The following is a 20,123-nucleotide window of genomic DNA, read 5'->3' on the forward strand; positions in this document are numbered from 1 at the left end:
CCTAAAATAACTCTTTAGAGTAGTCATTTCCTGCTACTTTACTCTCTTTCCTTCCCCTTCTGAACCTGACCCTCTGGCTCCCTGGAAGAGATTTGGGTAATGACCGAGATCCCAAGAAAAAGTACAGAACCTTAATTTGTCAGAAGAGGTCCGGAACATCTGGGGGAGACCCGGGAATCAGCATGATCCAATCCTCCTCTTATTTGCAAACACTAGAGCCCAGCTGTCTGCCACCCCTTGTCTTATCTCTGACCAGTTCCCTTCAGCTCGACGCATCCTCTGTCATATGCATTACTCTGCCGTCTGTACATGTGACTTGCTGTGTTTCCATGCTGTGTCCTCTTCCCCACCTGATTGCCAGATCACTCTGTGATGGAGGATCAAGACCCATTGGTTCCCATTTAAGCTTTCTCATCATGGCGTCTACCATAGTGAGGACACTCTGTCCCCATGAAGACACAGCTCCTTCCCTTGTAAACACAGGTGACAGCATCAGGGTTGCCCGACACTTGTGTGTTCTCCCCTGAGATCACCCATAGTGCTGGTTTAAGAAAACAGCCTGATTCTTTATACTTTAAACTTTGACCTGAAAGACTTAGGGGAAAAAGTATGAACTCGATCGGCCATTAATAACGTGGTGGAGTGTCATCCATTCCTTAGCAGTTGATTCAAAAATGACTCCCCACCCCCGCAGTTTGTCTTGTCAGTATTTCACGATTTTGCAACCAAAGGTTAGCCGCAAAAATATGGTATTTACTTCATGATGTATTTCCATTCAGGAACCCAGTGGTAATCACACTCCTCCTCAGTTGTCTCCATCACTTAGCCAAAGCACTTACACCACTGGTGGCTCCCTAGACGTTCCTCACATTATCATGCAGGGCGATGCAAGGAGGAGAAGAAATGAAAACTACTTTGATGATATTCCCCGATCAAAACTGGAGAGGCAGATGGCTCAGGTAAGGTGTTAAAAGCCTCTGTGACGTTTCTTTTGCCTTTTACCCATATCAAGTAATGCCTTCTAATATTGAACAATAGCTTACAGTGGATGATGCCTGTTGTCCACCCCAACTGGAATTTGACCACTTTATATCATGGTTTTCATGTCCTGCTCGCTTGAACTAGACTGGAACAGACCTTTCTGGGAATGGAAGGTATACACAGATCTTTATCCTCCATTCCTGCTGAAGAAATTATGTCTGATTTCATTGTACCCAGAAAGTCTTTCCTCTAAAGGGAATAATACTGAACAAGAATCGAATCATGATGAAAATGAATAATAAAAGTCTGGATTATGAAACATAACTCGGCTGGATGACAGGGCAGAATTTGGGGGGAAGTATTAACTCCGAGTAATGTTAACTGCCTCCCACATGTACACATTTGTATAGAATTATACTCTTGGGACTAGTTGCATCATCTCATGTGCTCACCTTGAGTAGTTAAAAATGATGATGCTGCCTGACACAAATAACTAAAGAGGGAGATCTGTGACGTTCAGAAGAGGGAGATCTGTCACTTTCCATGGTTTTGGTGTGGAAGTCCATCTCTGGCCTGTCCTTAGCTTGCTGCTCAGAAACTCGAGTCAGCCAAATAGTGGTGCTGTCCTTACAGCATATTCAGATGGGCAGCTCACTCTGCCATTTCGCCCTGAGCTTTTAAGCTATGGACTTGTTGACAACTATTGGCAGATTCAACTCTTTTCATCTTCATTCTAGGTTCAGACCGATGTGTTAAGAGGTTTCTCTCTGCCTCCCACACCTAAGATGAAAATCTCGAGGTGAAAATTTGACTGTAATTGCTTCGCCTTGGTTGTTAAATATTTTTCTCAACTGTTTGATGAGATTCCGTTTCTGTTTTTAAAAGCATTTGGTAAACATTCTATGATGCCGCTCACAAAAGAAAAATGTGAAGAGAATGTTCTGGAAACTATTGCAGGCTGTTCTGCCTGCAAATGCCCCTGGAGAGAAATGGCCTGGGACATTGCCTCTGTTTTTTTAGCTTTCTCAATTTTGAATTGTTGTTTGTGCAAGGAATGGCAATGTTGGGATTATGGAGAATCTGTTATAGAAGGGAGATGGAAAATGTTAGGAGAGACAAGAAAAGAATAATTTTCCGGTTCTCTCTTGTTAAGTATTGTGTTTTAATCCTTATTACTGTTTTCCCTGATGTTCTTTTAAACAGAGTCTGAAAGCTTTTTTTCCCCAAACTCTTTGTATATTTCCTACTACTTGTTAATATTTGTGGACCAAGTATGTGGTTAACTATTTCTAATGACAGCATTTCAGAGCCATGATTTGTCTTAACCTTGAACCATGTAGTCTTTATGTATTAACACGTTGCGTACGGCGGGGTTTAAATCCCTCATACCCCTCTGTTCCGGCAGGTTTTTAAAAGAAACTACTTTAAAATGCACTCTTCTCTTTAAAGCATAAATGCTTCTATGTCATTTATTATTTTTCTATAAATAATAGATTCTACAAATAAATTATTCTATAAATAATTATTCTACAAATAATTCAATAAAATATGGAAAGTAAAAAGAGTCAACAGTAAAAATGAGAATTCTCATTATCCGTCCTTAACGCATGGCTCAGAAAAAAACGAAGATTCTCATGATCCGTACGCAATGTGTTAATACAAGCTGGGCCTTTTCTGAACCCTTCTGTTCTCTGGGTAAGGAAGAACCGTGCGTTGTTAATGAGCATTAGCTATTATTGACTATGCCAACTTCAGGAACAGAATCACCTCTCTCAGGTGCTCGTGTAATTTATGAAGTTTCTCCGCATAGTACAGTTTTTTCAAAGAGGAAATTAATTACTCTTCCACCTATGTGTGAACACTCGGATGTTATCTAACAAGATTGCTCTCTTCCTTTCTTTATGAGATTCACGAAGTAGGAGCAGTAATACCGTTTGAATTGTCTAGATCTTTTTCTTGTCAGTGCAATCATAATGCCTTGCTTTCAAGAATTGTGTTGCTCTTGAGGAAATTGACTGAACTTGTATCTGGCCAGGTGAGAAAGGCCCAAAAGCAGAAAGAGGAGTGAGATAAGCAGGTGGATAGGATTTGGTGACTTATGGTGACCTGTGTGAATGTGCTTGTTCACCCCACGTGTAGTCACAGTGATCAAATGACTGATACAGAACCAGGATTCCATCAAGAACCAGGAGCTTATTAGAAATTTTCTTAAACCCTACTGTTTGATACAGCACTTTTGCTGCAGAGAAAATAAGAGATGGCACTACAGGAATCTGATCAATAAGAAAAAGGGACTCTGGGATTGCAACTATTTAGGTTACATTAATTGTAGCCTTGGAAATGCCAAAAATCGTGGAGAAATGAACACGTGTGTACCTCTTAAAAGTACTGCCATTTCAAAGCTTTAACCTGTCAAGATATTAAATACTCGGTAATTTTGTTGTTAAACAGTGTTATTTATGTGACTTTTCCACCACTCAACCACTCAATTGATGTTTTTTCTTATTCTTCCTTTTTTCCTTTTTTTTTTTTTGGTCATTTGCTATAATACATTTTAAATCCATTTGCTTTTTTAAACCTGTCATACTCTCTCTAAACCACATTTTCCCCCCAAAGTTATGTGCTTAGGCAATAGAGTCTTCCTGAATGAAGACTTGCGTTAGCAATCAAAATCCCTTTACGCAGACAACTACTTACATCTCCTTCCTTTCCACCAGGAGCTCAGTCCCTGTGGTTCTTTCCCAAGGGATTTCTCCCAAGAGGCTTCCTGTAGCTTGGTGAATGCATGCCTAACCAGTCTGTTTCTTGCTAAGTCACAGAAGTCCATCCTCAGAGTTCCTTTCCTACTTGCTAAAAGAAAGGAAAATGCAGTTACTAGAAAATCACCAGGACAAATCCATGTTCTCAGAAACCCCGTACTTTTTCAAGTTTATCTGAGCTCCCACTAGAGTGGTTTGGAATCCCAGCCATAGGCCAGAAACCTTAAGTTCTTGGTAGTTGCAATAACTCATAGGAGTTTTGCCTTCTTACGATCTGCTCAGTAGATGTTTGCAGATGCTCTGCTTAACTTGGAAAACCAGTGCTTACAGTTGAATTAAGATAAATTTAATGTCCATTCCACCTATTAAGCTTATTTGTTGGAAAATATTTTTAAAAACACTAGAGTTATGTTTAATTACTTGTTTTCAATTTGACCCAATTTTTAAAATACATGTCTTGGAATATAGGGGATTTGCAAAAATTGTAGCTGTTGTTTGCTTTTATTCTGATATTAACAATATTCTGGCCTCAAATTGTCTTAGATGAATATGTGAGAAACAAAATTGAGTTTAGTACTAGTAGCAGTTTTTAAAATAATGAATGTAATGATAGAAACACATTTAAACAATGGGTTTCCTATTATGCTAAAAACGTAGGTTTTCTGGCCTATAATTCTAAATTGGACACATTAGCTCAGAAGTTCTGATATGCTCCCCTATTTCCATACCTCTAACAAATGTTGCACACACATTTATATAATAATACCTTAATGCATATAGAGCTTTTAAATTTTCCAAGTATTCACACCTGTTGTCTCATTTTAGCACAAACAAGGTGTCCTGCACAGCTCTTCGTGTGTGTGTGTGTGTGTGTGTGTGTGTGTGTGTGTGTGGCACATGGCAGATCAGCTTCTAAGTCCAAGCTCTGGGGAGACGAGATAGTACATAAAAATATATCAGAAAGAGGAAAAGTACTTCCAGTATTTACAGCCTAATCTCAATCTTTAGAAATTTTCTCAAGTGATATTGAGAAGTCAAAGTACTCTTAAAATGAATAATAAAGGAGAGTAATGGAATTAATAAAGTTTAGAGGCCACATTCTTCAAAGTTATGAAAAAGGGAAAGGAGTTCCCCAGTGCGAAACTTAAACTCATTTATAGAAGGCCTCCATTTATAGAAAATACTTACGGGGAAAATGAAATAATACCTCTATTTTCACAAAATAAAAAAGACTCCTAAACAGGAAGAGGAAGACATATTTCTGCACAAACTTTTAGCTCTATATGAATGAGGGAAATTCAGCATGGAGAAGTCCTTGTGCTTTGAATTCTGTCATCTAAATGAAAATATTAATAGTGCCTGGGGTGGTAACCTTCTCTGAGGCACACAAACCTAAAAGCAAGCATGAGCCACATTGTAAAGACAAGGAAACTGATGAACTACATGATTCTCCTGGGTACCAGGTAACACAGCCAGCAAGACACCAAATTAGGACTTGCCTAGAGCAATAGCTTAGGCTCTATAAAGGCTTTGTGTAAATTGCTTCTAAGTCATCGAAAGTTGATTCAGTTCAACGTCTAATATATTCTGATCCAAACAGTATTACTTAATAAGTATGACTAGATCAATTCCTTCTTTATTTGAAAGCATTTTACATGTTGGAGTCTACAAATATTCATTCTTTTGATGTTGTATAAGGAAGAGAAAGGAAAGTGAGCGCTACAGAAGCCCTGCCATGGCCAGCTCCGTGTTTGGGGTTCCAGGTGCGGTATTTTGTTTCATCCTCACAACAGCTCGTTCTGTACCCAAGGAAGCTGAGGTGGGTGAATGATTTGCCTCACAACTGGTACATGGCACAGCCAGCACCCATGCTTGGCTCTCCCTGATCGTATCCCGATTCCTCCATGGCTCCTGCTGCCCTCTGGGCTGCCTCTAAATGATATAAAATAGTTTAATAACAGTTCAACAAATGTTAATTTCTCATATGCTATAATAGATTACACTTACATAGGCACAATGAGCAGAACGGGATAAAATCACTGATAGTTTAGTGGAAACTCAATGAATCAGCTCATGGTTATCACCATGAAACCCCATAAATTCAGAACTCCAATGGTTATTTGTTGGTCCTCTTAGTGGAAACCCACCCTGCACATCTTGGTAGAACTCTGTCCCTCTCCTATGTCTGTGAAAAGCTTTGCAGGTTGGTGTGGGGTTTACTGCTTTTACAGAGACGAGCTTGCTTGTGGGGTTTCTCTAAATCATGGATGCTGTTTCCTTCATGGCTTCTTCAGCTGGAGTTCCGATTTGGTTTCTTTGTGTCTGTGTGACCTGTACCAAGTCATGGGTTTCCCTGAACTTCAGTTTCCTTGTCTTTAAAATGTGGGTAATGCCTGCCTTCCGGGTTTGGATCAGTTAAGATAATTTATGTAAAAGCGTGTTCCAAACTGTAAATAAATATAGAGGGTGCCAAAAATGTGTACACATTTTAAGAAAGGAAAAACTGTATTCAAATTGTAAAACTCAGTATATACTGATAACAAAAGATGAATACAAGTCATGTATACAGTTTTTGGCATCCCCGGGATATATATAGTACTTATCATATACATGTGACATGACTATCAATTCAGATACAGCACCCATCAGTCCCTAATTCAAAGGTCTCTGATTCTTCATAGGGCCAATTAATTCCAAAGCTATTAGAATGGTGAGTGCTCAGATGGTTGTAGCATTCTATAAAAACCATCTTTTTGTGCTAGTGTTATCCATGCTTAGAAAGTATATTGAGAATGGAATTGGAATTTCCCTCTTTACGATTTTAATTGTATAAATATGAAGGCTGCCAAGGAGCGTCGACCATGGTGGAAAGGGAATCAGTGCAAAATGATCATCAAAGTCAGGAAAAGCAGGGGAAAGATAGAATAGTTCTCCGCACATACAGGTTCCAAAAGTGTGCAGCAAAGGCTATCTCACAGTAATAACCTGTTGTTACTGTAACATGGTCAGATTAAACATCAAGTGAGAAAGAAAGGATTATTTTTTCCTTAAGTGAAATTTAGAACTTGTTTGAAGTACACAGTACACAAAATTGTTACCTAGAGAAGCATGGATATCTCAAAAAGCCATGAGGCAAATGCTTAGGAAAGAAGGAAGAGAGTAGTGTATTCTTTTATACTTTCCCTGGGAGGGAAAGCCCGTTGTTCCTAGAAATTCTCCGCCGTGCTCTGGCATTACGGGAAACTACAGATGCAGCCTTTAGAAAATAGTACAACTGTGTTAAGAGGAACAGCATTTTCCAAAGTGATTTTTCCCCAAAAAAAACTATACAAGTTTTCTTATTACTGTGTTATATCAAATGTTAAATTATAAGTTAGGGGCTAGTTTTTAATTTAGATTTTCATTACTTAGCTGCTCCTCAGAAAGGCTCAGCCTGTCCATAACTTCAGTATTTTCCCCCATGAAGGTCTAAAGAGCAACTCATACTTAAGCACAGACAGATAATATATAACCCAAAAAAAAAGAAGAAGAATAAGGTTAAGAATAAACTCAATAAGCTCTTCCATCAGGAACTTCCGATGTGACAGCTTGTTGAGTTGACAAGCTGACATACCAGCTTCAGACATAACTTGAGATGTTGATGATATCTGTGCCCCGTTTCAAGCCAGAAACTCTAAACCACCCGCCATCTATTCCCGAAGGCATCATACCAAGCAGAAGTGGAAAACGTTGCTTTTGTACTTGGAACTTAAAATCGATGGGTTGTGCACCCTGTTTATTATTCGGAACAGTCGTTTTTCAAAATATACGCCACTCTCCCTGTGACAACTTTGGGCTTGGAAATTGCAATATTATTAGTGTCTTTCAGGCCACATTGCCATGCTACTGTCTATACTATACATTGGTCTTTAAAAAATAACGGGAAGAAGGGGGTGCATTTTAGGTTTTGATGCTCATCTTACAAGTCTTGTTCTTTTATTCTCTATCAAGCCCATCAGTGAGGCAAATAAGGCAGATACCAGATAGACGTAACACCTCCAGTCATTTTGCTAGGGAAGCTCTGATGTCTCCACTTTCCCTCCGTGTACTGGGAATTAACCAGTGTGAATGTTTCCAATTAAAACCAGACCATGGGTTTTTAAAAAAACATCAATAGAAAAGATCCTATTTTCAACTGAATAAATCAGAAATCTTACAATACATAAAAACCCTATTTCCGTGGCATCGAACTTGTGATAGTTCACGGCGCCTTAGGCTTGCTGACGTTGAGCAGCTTGTTCACAAAGAGGCACACCAGGCTACTGTTCCACTTGTTAAAGTTTTGGAATGTTTCTCATTATATTCAGTCCTGTTCTTGGGTCCACAGGTCAGAGTTTGGGCTGGTATAATCTGACCTTGCTAAATTTTCAAGGGTAGGAGAATTCTCTTATTCTCCTTCTCCCTCTTTTCATTCCAGGGTTTAAAAAAAAAAAAAAAAAAAAGAAGAAGAAGAAGAAGAGAAAGGAAGAGAAGGGTTTTCTTAATGACTAGAAGAAATAGGGCTGATTATGCAGTGCTGTCTGAGTTCATTCCGTTTGTGTGTTACTAAAATAATATATCAGTAGGAACTTTTCTGGATGCATGCAAGTAACAAAAATCCAACTCAAGATGTCTTAAGCAGACAAGGGCATGCATTTGAATCATTTCACTGCAAAGTCAGGTCGACCTAATCCCCATGCTTGTCTGATGTCTTGCCCTCTGGCTCTTCATATCTCGGCTCTGCTCTCCCCTCTTCCCAGACAGGCTTTCTCTACATGACAGAAGTTTCAAAGTCAAATTCCTACTAAACTTGAACATACTAGAAAGAGGGCTTTCTTTCCAAGAGTTGCCCCCAAAAAATCCCAGGGAGAGAGAGAAAGAGAGAGAGGGAGAGGGAGAGAGAGAGAGAGAGAGAGAGAGAGAGAGAGAGAGAGAGAGACACACACGGGGGGGGGGGGGGGAGAGATTAACCAGGCAAAGGTCACATGACTGGAGGTGGTTTTAGCTCCACCTGAACCACATGGTCTGAAGGATGAGAAGGGGAGTTCCTCCTGCAGTCAAAGGGCCATGACTGGAAATGGGGATGATAGTGGGTGCCTGAATAAACCCACTTTTACTTTCAAATTCTGACAATGTCTGATGGAAAATTGTTATATCACAAGGGTATTGATTTCTTTTTTTCATACTTAATTTATGAGCTTTTCTAAAATACCAGATTTGAAGTAATGAGATCAGGGTTGAAAATCCCATCTCTGATATCTATTACCTCTGTAACCTTGAACAAGCCTCTTAACTACTCAGAGCCTTAGTTTTCTCTTCCTAAAGTGAGATTAATTCCCAACTCGCATCATTGTTGTGAGGCACAGAGAAAATAGTATTTGTCAAAGTACTTTACAAACTACAAACCTATGTGTTTGGGTTTTGGAAATTATTATTTTGAGATGACTTCTAGTTTTTTTCTGCTTTTTCAACTGCAACTGGGACTAAATGTATTTTAAAGTAAAGCTCATAATATGTAGCTACATTTTACAAAACTATTTTTATTTTCCCACTTGTAAGCCCAAACTAATCCCTCTCTACTGATAGGGAAACAATGGTTCTTAGGAATCCAAACACTGTGTAAGCAGTTCCTATCTGTGTTATAACCTATTAGCACTGGAGCTGTTTGGAAAGGATTTATGGATGATATCCATACTTCAGTACTTTTAAACAGTTTATGAGTTAGCACATGTCAAAATATATCATTATATTTTAGGTTACAGTATTTTATTTCTCTTAAAGTGTATGTTGGCTTTGTCAGGACAAGGCGGGACTCTTCCCTGGTCATTTTCAATTCCCTATAATAAGCACTCCATAAATACACAAGGTTATAGGCACCGCAAAACCACTGGTTTTTAGAACTCCACATTGAACATGAATTGAGATGATCTCAAATTTTTTAGAGAACTAAACCAGCTAGAACAGCAGCCTATCACCTGCCCAGCTTAGATCTGGCAATTCATTGTCATCATTGTCAGCCAGTACTGATTAATACAACTTTATAATGAGGAAATCTAGGCACAGAGAGTTTATATTGCTAACCCCAGGCCACACATATCATGAGATGCAGAGACAGGATTTGAACCCAGGCAGTCTACCTTCATAGCCTGCCCTTTAACCACTGTGATGAACACCCCAGGTTGTCCCTACAAACTGGGTACCAGCAGACATGAAACATTCTAGAAATTCTAGAACCCCGAAAGGCTCCAGTGCAATGTTTTGAGTCCTTTGACAAATTCTATTAATATCTAATACCTTGTGTAACTGCAAGGTTAGTAGAGAATTAAATCTCTCAGGTAGCATGGATGAGCATTGTATTTGAAGAAAACCCTTCTCTCTTCTCATCCAATTTTTCATTCTTTACAAATGAGGAATAGCAAACAATTGCTTCATATAAACAATTATGAAATGATGTGATCCCCCCCTTTCTGTAAAGCTCTTTATTTTAATGAGGTTTGAATGCAGCATCACAAAAGGTTGTAGTTCTTTATGTGCATTAATGCCTAGAAGATTCTTCTGTTCCTTTTATTAAAGAAAAACAGGATTTTAGAGTGGGAAGGGGCCAGAAAGTATATCTACTGTGTTTCCCCGAAAATAAGACCTACTTGGACCATCAGCTCTAACACATCTTTTGGAGCAAAAATTAATATAAGACCTGGTCTTATTTTAATATAAGACCGGGTATAATATAATATAATGTAATATAATATAATATAATGTAATATAATACTGGGTCTTTTTTCCCCCAGCTTTATTGAGGTATAACTGACAAAATGAATTGTACAATGTGATGATCTGATAGACATTGTGAAAGGATTCCTACCATCAAGTTAATTAACAATTCATCACCTCACATAGTTACCTTTTTTTTTTTTTTTGGTGAGATTTAAGATATACTCTTATCAAATTTCAATTATACAATAAAGTATTATCAGCTACAGTCACCATGCTATACATTAGATCCTTAGAATTTATTCATCTTCTAACTGACAGTTTGAACCTTTTAATACTGGGTCTTATATTAATTTTTGTTCCAAAAGACACCTTAGCGCTGATGGTCCGACTAGGTCTTATTTCCGGGGAAACACGGTAGTCCTGTCTCATGATGCATCATCCCTTTTAATACATCCTTAACAGATAGCCTCAAGTTTCTGCTTAAACTTGTTACTGGAAAGGTGGCCCCCACTTTGTGAGGCAGCCCCATGGCTAGAAAAGTTTCAATTCATAAATAAGCCTTCCTAAAACTCCTATGTAGTTCACGCTATCTTCTGAAACAACGGAGAGTAAAACTGCTCCCTCTTGATGAGACTAGTTCTGAAGACAATTTGCTGTTTCCGCATCACTGTATTAACCTTATCCAGTTCCTTGCCCATATCATTCTGACAAGGCTGACGTGGGCTACACAGCATCTTGATTCCCCCGCCCTGGGCACACGCCTGCTTTGTGGATGTTCATGGTTAACCACATGAACATATTAATTATTACTGAGCTTTTCTTCGTGAAAGTTTCCCAGCCTTTATCAATGGCCATAAGCCTGTGTGTGTGTGTGTGTGTGTGTGTGTGTGTTTAACCTTAATGCAGGATTTTACATTTACATTATTACTTTCTAGCTAAAACAGTTTTATCAAGTTTATACAATAATCCTAATTTACCAATGCCCTTTAAAATCTTGGTTAACATTCGGTATATCTGTGATCCTTCCCAAATATGTAATGTACTCATTAAAAAATCTGACCTCAAAAAAAGCATGCCTCTCAAGTGATCCAACAGTTTATTGATTTCAGTGTTGAACAAACAGAGCTGAGGGAAAACTGTAGCCTTCTACCAGAGACCTCTTAGGTTGGCATCACTCAAAGTGATTGTTCAACTCGACCTTGTTTTTCTATATTTTCCACAAGGATGCAATGAGGAAATAATGGGGTCTCAGTAAACATTGTTGAATGAATGGCTCTGTCCAGTACCTTTTTTCTTACCAGAGGCAGGAAGCAATGTTGAACACATAGTTAATAAATGGGTTTCAATAAGGAAAATGTGACCCCTCGATTTGCAAGAAAGGAACATAACAGATGTTTTAAAGAGATGTTATAGAGATGTTATAGGCAAAGAACGATATTGCTTTGTAAAGTCAAGTTTCTCTGCAGCATTTCAAGTTATGATACAAAAAAAGAAAGCTGAGTGCTGTTTTTCTGAATGCGTTACTAATATTTCCACTTTTTAGTAGTCCTAAAAAACGTTTGTGGTGGCATCCAAACAAGTAAACTAACCCATATTGCAATAAACAGCATAATCCCAATTGACTTAAATTTCCTTCAACATCCAGAGACCTGGGGAGCTGTGTAATAGGATCTGGATTTACAGTGTTCCATTTTTTTCTCTGCTCTATTTTTTTCCTGTGAAGAGATTTCATAAATAATTGTGTAATGTCATTTAGGGCTCCAACTGTCATATTAGGGAATGCATGCTATATATTATCTCTACAAATGAATAACAGGAATCACACAGCCTATAGTTCTCTCCTACTTTGGCAGCTGAGGGCTTATTTTATGTGCTATCAATACCAGAGTCAGAGTTAACAAGGAAGGGAGCGAGGGGAAAGAGGGAGGGGGGAAGGGAGGAAAGAAGGAAGGAAGGAAGCGATGGATGACTGTAAATTGGTGCAGGCTACAGGTAATAATGCAATATGTATCATGCCAGTGTACTTAGGATGGGGCCAAACATGGTGTTTATTTCCTCCCACTCTTGTTAGAGTGATTAATGCTGACACCAGCAATAGTGGGTCACACACAGAGACACAACTGTTGGCCTGGCTTTTCACTTCTAGCTGGTAATTTCCGATCTGTCCAAGAATTTCCCCGTAGACACGGAAAGGTCACGAGCATGAAGGTTTGCAAGGACCGCTCTTGAGAAAGATGGTGAAATGACAGGCGAAAGCATTTTCTTGAGTCCAGCATTCCCTGCATATAATACTGTTTATTTAAAACCTTTTATTAAAAGGGTCAGTGGTAAGAAACCCTTAACTTGAGATGTTCACAGTATAGTTGAAGAGAAGAATCACATACAGTTTCTGGAGGGCCATGTATGTGTCACAAAACTCACCGGAGAAGGAGGATCGTTCCTGCATCTACAACATAAGAAATGATAAGATGGTGGCCTGCAAGCTCTGGTAACTCAGGAGAGACAAAAGGTTGTGATTTTCTGATTTCCAGGCAAAGGTCAGTTAGTGCCCATAAAAGAAGAAGCCGCAGGCGTGGGCTGTCACTGCTGGAAGCAAAGAAGCATTGGAAGTGTTCGGTGCATTATTCCTTGACTGAACTGAATTTGTTTGACTCCATCCTTTGACACATCTCATCTCGTTTTAGTCTCTGCTCAAGGAGCCTTGGAGTTTGCTGGCTGCTGACTGAGGTCTCCTTTGTTGGGACGCACTTTTCTTTTGCCTTGGAAGCTGTTTTCTCACACTTCAAGTTTGTTTTGATTTTGTTTTAGAAGCACCGTCATGCAAAAGAAGGAATTGATTATTATTCCTTTAGCTTTCACAGTGAACCTGTCCTATTTCTCGATGGAGTCTTTCTGGTCAATTTCTAAATAACCTGTAGTGTGAAAGAATTATGACAAACGTAAGGGAGAAACACAGCAAAAGCCATTTTTTTTTTTTTTCAGAGCTAGAACAAGGCAGAAAATTTCATCTTTGATAGAGTCTGACCAAAGGCTGTATTCATACAAGTTTCTTTATTACCCTAGCTATGCAGCAAAACTCCCAGAAGGTTTTCAGAACCTAATTGGTGTTGTCGAGTAGACGGAGCCACAATGTGCCTGCTCCGTTCCACCAGCAGCCTGTGAATCCCAGTTTACTGCTGGTCTTGACAATGGAAAAAGGATGGTGTCCATCACAATTTCCATTCCAGAAACATGGACTAAAAGCAGAGTGAATCCCTACTCACTTTGTGTCCCGTGCCTTGCATCCAATAGATGAACAGTAACTGTTTTAAATGAATGTCGGGGTGCCAGGTAGACTTATGCTCTAAAGTTTTTTCAAGTTTCAGTTTCTGTTTGAAAGAATAATCCTTTTATAATGTGGGCAGCATAGACTTGATTTGGATGTAACACGCTGGGTCTTCGGGGAAGGCTTCTGTGAGAAGGTAACTTTGGAGTAGAACCTGAAAGAAGTGAGGGAGCTCGTCCTGCAGTATCTGGAGGAAGAACGTTTCGGGCAGAGGGGAAAACAAATGCAAACTCTTTGAAGCAAGAGTGTGCTTTGCTGTTCAGAGCGGAGTGAGCAAGAGGAAGTGTTAGGAAGAGCTTAGAAGTGGAGGAAGAGCTTAGAAACAATTCTATAAAAGGATGTTAAACATCCCATTGCAATTTCATTTGCCTATTAATTTGCCTCTCCTCCCTTGGACGGAGGGCAGGGAGGGAAGGCGGGATGGTGCCAAAGAGTGGAGTTCCTTGCAGGCCATTGTTAGGACTCCGAATTTTCTGCCGAGTTAAATGGAGCAGAGTGGCATGGTCTGGCTTTCCTTTTAAATGGCACATTTGGACTGTTGTATTGAGATTAAGGACTAAGGCAGGCAGGGATGAAAATAATGAGATCAGTTTGGAAGCTAATAAGATAATCCAAGTAAGAAAAGGTAGTGTCTTGGACCAGGTAGGGCTAGGAGGGTGAGAAGACTTTAGAAGTAGATTCAGTAGGATTTGCTGCTGGTTTGAGTGCGACATGTGAAGTGAAAGGAAAGGATGAGTCCAACTGGAAGAAGGGGTTTGGCATTTATTTGCTGAGATAAGAAAACTTGTAGCAGAGGGGAGATAATCAGGAGCTTGGATTCGGGCATTTAATGTAAGGTTAAGATGCCTATTACTCATCAAAGTACGGGTGTCAAGAAGGCAGCTGGATATCTGAGTCTGGACTTCAGAGGAGAGGTCTGAGCTGAAGATACAAACTGGGGAGTCGGGACTGGAAGAGACCACCTAGTATAACCAGAGACAGGAAAAAGATTGAGGACGGATTCTCCAGGGATCAGAGGATGATCAGATCATAGGAACCAGCAAAGGAGGCTGAGAAATGGAAGGAGCCATCCTGTGCGTCAGATAAGTCAAGGCAAATGAAAAGCTGTATTTGACAGAGTGGAGGTTACTGCGAGGAGCAGTTTAAGTAGAGTGAGCGCAAGTGGAGGCAGGAAAAGGGAAAGTGGAGATTGTGGAGACCCCTCTTGGGTAGAACAGATGCATCTTGGGGAGGTTTGCTTCTTAAGGAAGAACAGAAATTGAGCAGGAGCTCAAGGAAGATGTTGGGTCAAGGGAAGGAATCTGCTTTGACTGCGAGATGTTACAGCACTTTTTGGGAACGCTTCAGGAAAGGGGAAAGAATGGATGATGAAGGAGAGATAATTTATTGCAAACTACTGGATTGCTACCAGTTGAACAGAAAAGAAGTAAGTCCACTTTAGGAGGAAAACTTTGGCGATATGCTTTTGTTTTGTTTTTAGATTTCAATGCAGATATGTTCTATTTTCTGAACTAAATTCATGATAACCTGAGATACAGGTGGTAAGAAAAGTGAAATAGGTGTGTGTTGTATTTTAAGAAAACGTTTCCAGAGTGAGGAGACAGGTTTGAACAAACGATAAAATTAGACCCCTTCAAATATGTGTTGACTTCATTTAATTAAACATTAAATTATTAATTATATCTCAGTTATAAGACTACTATATTGTAGTTAAACCCCATTTATTTGGATTTCATGGTAATTCAGTTTCAGATAAACTACACTGGCCTTTGCAGTATATGTAGGAAATTAATAGGCAAATGAAATTGCAACGGGATGTTTAACATCCTTTTATAGAATTGTTTCTAAGCTCTTCCTCCACAAGCAGCTCTGTAACACATAGGTGTGCTAATTACAGATGTACCTTCTCCCTTCAGTAAAGACGGCAGCCCTTTTTCAGCCTTTATCAGGAAAAATGAGAACTTTTCTAACAAGAAATCTGCAGGGTTAATTTCTGGCGCTTTTTATCAGAAGTGTGTAAGCAGTGACATCATTTAAAGGCACGAGTGGCAACAACAAACTGGACCAACTGCAAGTGATAAAAATTACGTTAATTAATGTTCCTATAGTGCTTTACCATTTAACACGATGTTTTGAACCTATTCTGTGATTCCATTCACTCAGTGAATGCATTTGACAGCCTTCTGCATTCTAGGTCCTAGAAGTTTAGGTTCTAGAAATTGTGCAAAAGTTCCCTCTCTGATGAAGCTTGCCATGAGCTGCACAACACCCTAGTGAAACATGCAGGTCAGGTACTATTACCCGTCTTTCCAGATGAAGATGTTCTAAGGCTTAATTAAAACTTAGATTTACACCATTAGTGTTCTAAGAATTGGGGCCTCAGATGAAATTTCATTACTTTCTCAAAACTTTTCAAACCTCAGCACTTTCATACGTGTTGCATCCTGAAATGTTATCTTCATAAATATAATGAAATTCTGCAGCGGAAACTTGTGTATTTAAAAAAATGTATTCTAGCACTCAGTCTAATATCTATGTGTCTAGAAGAGCCTTTTCGTAGTATGAAGACAGCAGTTACAGCTGGTCCATTATAAGTTACTGCTCTATGAGCCTGATAAATCCTCTGCCAACAGAATTGCTGTGATATCTGAAATGTATCAGTTTTTTTTAGAAAACAACCTTCATAACTAAAATACAATTAACTGCCTTTATTTTAGACTCCTTTAAAAATCTGACTGTTTACCATTTGCATTGAGTCACATAATTATTGGAAATTATAGAGGTTTTACTTTTTCAAAGTTTAAAACATAGCTTATAAATGGAAAATAGTTATTGTAACTTCTTTAAAAGGTAGGTAAGCCACATATGAACTCTCTTCAGAGTGGTTTTTTTTTTCTTTGAGAAAATTTTTATACGGATTTTTAAAAATAAAGTAGGTATGGCGTGAACCCTCGTTTTCCTCATTAACTCCCTGGCAACTTTCTGTGACTGTTGGAAGATATATTCATATAGCAGGATACTAGATGGGAATTTTCCTGTAGGTACTAAGTACCACACATTCTAAAGAGAAAGCCACACCATGGTCGAGGTTTACCGAAAGAAGGTAGACCTGTCCTGCCAGTCAGTGACCAGTCCACATAGCGAAGATTGGTGCTGAGGAAGGACAGAATTGTCTGAACCACTGTGGAAAGAGCTGAGGCTTTTCCTCCCTTCCCATGGAAGAGACGAATGAGTCTGTTCTATGCACTGCAAGCCTAGAGAGAAGGACTCCAAGAGGACTGCTTATCCATACTGGGGGAGCCTGCCAGGCGAGGAAACTAGCATCTCTTTCCACAGTTGGACTTCTTGCAGGCAGATGTATCTAGCACCAACCTGATGTGAAGAATAGAGAATCAGAAAGAGATATCCTGGCAGGGAGGGGGAGTGGTCACCGAGCAGCCTGCCCTGCATGGCAAGGATGTGTCCATTTGATGTGAGTAGGCTTGCAGAGGGAGGCTGGGCTTATGCCCTCTCCCCTGTGTCCTACCCAAGGGGCGTGCATGTGCACAAGGAGGGCTGAGTGAAGGAAGTCAAGCTAGAGCCACATCTCTCACATCAGGTACTGTGTAGTGGGAGCCCCCTCCACACCCCAGCAAAGCCCTCCAGGGAGTACAGCCCAGGGCAGGGCAGGTCCTACAAGAGAGCATCAGAGGCCAAGTTAGTATTATACTGAGAACCAGTGACAACCATCAGAGACAACTCAGCGACTGCCATTTAAGAAAGATGCCCTTGTCGGGAATTCTGGTCAAGATGGTGGAGTAGGTAAACTCTGGGCTTACCTCCTCTCATCAAAATGACAACTAAACTACAGAACAACCATTATTGAGAATCGCCTGAAGTCTAGCTGAACTGAAGCCCAACAACTAAGGACGTACAGAAGAAGCCACCTTGAGACTGGTAAGAGGGGCAGAGACGCAGAATGGGCTGGTCCAAAACATGTGTGACCATTAAAAATCAGGAAGGATATCTCGGCTGTGGAGGTCCCCCCAGAAGAGTAAGGGGTCCCAGCCCCACACCACGCTCCTGAGACCAGGGTGTCAGTGCTGGGAAGTGAAAACCAGCGAAGATTATGACTGAGTGAGATGAGGGTAGCTGCAGTCCTAAGGGCTCCTCTTAAAAGGCCCTCACACAGTCTTGGTCACTGACAGGCTCACTCACTCTGAGCTCCAGCACTGGGGTAGCAGCTGGAAAGGCTCTAGGGACATACAGGGAAGAACCAAGTTGTCAGGCCTCAGGGTGAGAGCTGGAGGGGCAGCTCTCTCTCAGTCAGAGTTGCTGGCAGAAGCCATTATTTCTTTGTTGAGCCCTCTTTTCCCAGCATGCAGATGTAGGCAGACACCATATCTGAGTCTCCATCAACCTTACTAACACCGTTCATTCACGCCACCCTGGTAATTATGAGACCCTGCCCCACCCAACTTTCGGGCCCACCCAAACCTTTTCCAGTGGCTTTTCCATACAAACAGCCTGTCTTAGCTCATGGTGCAGACTTTCCTAAAATTTTTCAAAGGTTCACAAAACCCAAACATACAGCATATGACTTCATTGTGTTGCATACCTCTGGCTGAGCAGCCCTAAGCTGGCACTAGCAACAGCCAGCCTCGGTTCATGCTAGGTCTCTCAAGGCGCAGCACAGGTGGAAGATATCTGCAGATTGCTTTCTGGCTCATGCCAGGTGGCCCAGGGCAGGGCACAGTTTGTGGCTGAACTTGGTCTCCCAGGAGGCCCCAGGGCTGGCACGTCCAATGGCCAGCTTCAGAGCATCAATGGCTACCTCCAAGGACAACACACACAAAGGGCACACTAGGCAGGCACCAGAGCCCTGTTGAGGCAGATCCTGCTCTGTAGGATCAGCCCCTGCACAACAGCTTTTCCACTGTACTCCAGGCCAGTCCTCACAACCAATCAGCCTGAGGGTAAATCCCTCCTATTGACGTACCAACAGCAATCAAGTTTCAACTAAAATAGGAGGGCACACACAACTCACATAAGGACACACCTGGAGCACCCAGCTCAGGTAACCAGGGAGACTGCACCACTGGGTCCCACAGGACACCTACTACATAAGGCCATTCTACCAACACTGGGAGACATAGCAGCCCTACCTAATATGTAGAAACAAAAACAGGGAGGTAGCTAAAATGGGAAGACGAAAAAATATGTCCCAAATGAAAGAACAGAAAAAAACTCCAGAAAAAGAACTAAACAGATTGGAGACAAGCAATCTACCAGACCCAGAGTTCATAACACTAATTATAAGGATGCTCGGTATCTCAGGGAGAGCTTCAACAAAGACAGGAAACATAAAAGTGGAGATAGAAAACATAAAAAAGAACCAGTCTGAAATAAAGAATATAGTAATTGAAATGAATATAGTAGAGGGCTATATTAGAGGAATCAACAATAGATTAGATGAAGCAGAGGATCAAATGAGCTATTTAGAAGATAAGGTAGCAGGAAACACCCAATCAGAACAGCAAAAAGAAAAAAGAATCCAAAAACAATGAGGAAAGTTTAAGGAGCCTCTGAGACAACATCAGGTTTTATCATAGAGGTACCAGAAGGAAAAGAGAGAACAAGAAATTAAAAACCTATCTGAAGAAATAGTGACAGAAAACTTCCTTAATCTGATGAAGGACGTGGATATTCAAGCCCAGGAAGCACAGAGTGTCCCAAACAAGATGAACTCAAAGAGGCCAACACCAACACACATCATAATTAAAACACCAAAGGTTAAAGACAATCTTAAAAGCAGCAAGAGAAAAGCCCTACAAGGGAGCTCCCATCAGTCTTATTAGCTGATTTCTCAACAGAAGCTTTGCAGGCCAGAAGGGATTGGCACAAAATATTCAAAGTGAGGAAAGGCAAGGATCTACAACCAAGATGACTCTACCCAGCGAAGCTATCATTTAAAATCAAAGGACAGGTAAAGAGCTTCCCAGAGAAGAAAAAGCTAAAGGAGCTCGTCACCCCCTAACCAATATTACAAGGAATGTTAGAGGGACTCCTATAAGGAGAAGAAGAAAAAAATAAATAAAAAATATGAATAATAAAATGACAGTAGCTACATATCTATCAACAATTACTTTAAACAGGTATAAATGGATTAAATGCTTCAAGAAATAGAGTGGCTGAATGGGTAAGAAAACAAGACCTTTCCATATACTGCCTACAAGAGACTCACTTCAGATCGAAAGACACAGACTGAAAGTAAAGGGATGGAAAAAGATATTTCATGAAAAATGGAAACAAAACAAAGCCGGGGTAGTAATATTTACTATATTAGA

The 20,123-nt window shown here is 40.2% G+C and overlaps 1 protein-coding gene across 22 annotated transcripts in view; it reads left to right on the forward strand.

Annotated features, from left to right (window-relative positions):
• Positions 1–20,123, forward strand: part of ANKS1B (ankyrin repeat and sterile alpha motif domain containing 1B) — an 895,010-nt gene that overhangs the window by 807,280 nt on the left and 67,607 nt on the right. For 16 of the 22 annotated variants that reach the window (XR_012494067.2, XM_074326194.2, XM_074326198.2 and 13 more), the window contains one exon: positions 780–959. The exons of 3 other annotated variants lie outside the window; for them this stretch is intronic. Coding sequence is in view for 18 of the 19 variants with exons in the window: in XM_074326194.2 (XP_074182295.2) it covers positions 780–959 (180 nt within the window). In the remaining variant the exon portion in view is untranslated. The remainder of the gene's footprint in view (positions 1–779; positions 960–20,123) is intronic. 3 more of the 22 variants (XM_074326199.2, XM_074326196.2, XM_074326197.2) reach the window with 1 other exon arrangement.

Source organism: Rhinolophus sinicus, chromosome 1 (genome assembly GCF_057876585.1).
Source record: "Rhinolophus sinicus isolate RSI-liver-muscle chromosome 1, RSI-T2T, whole genome shotgun sequence".
Taxonomy (NCBI): domain Eukaryota; kingdom Metazoa; phylum Chordata; class Mammalia; order Chiroptera; family Rhinolophidae; genus Rhinolophus; species Rhinolophus sinicus.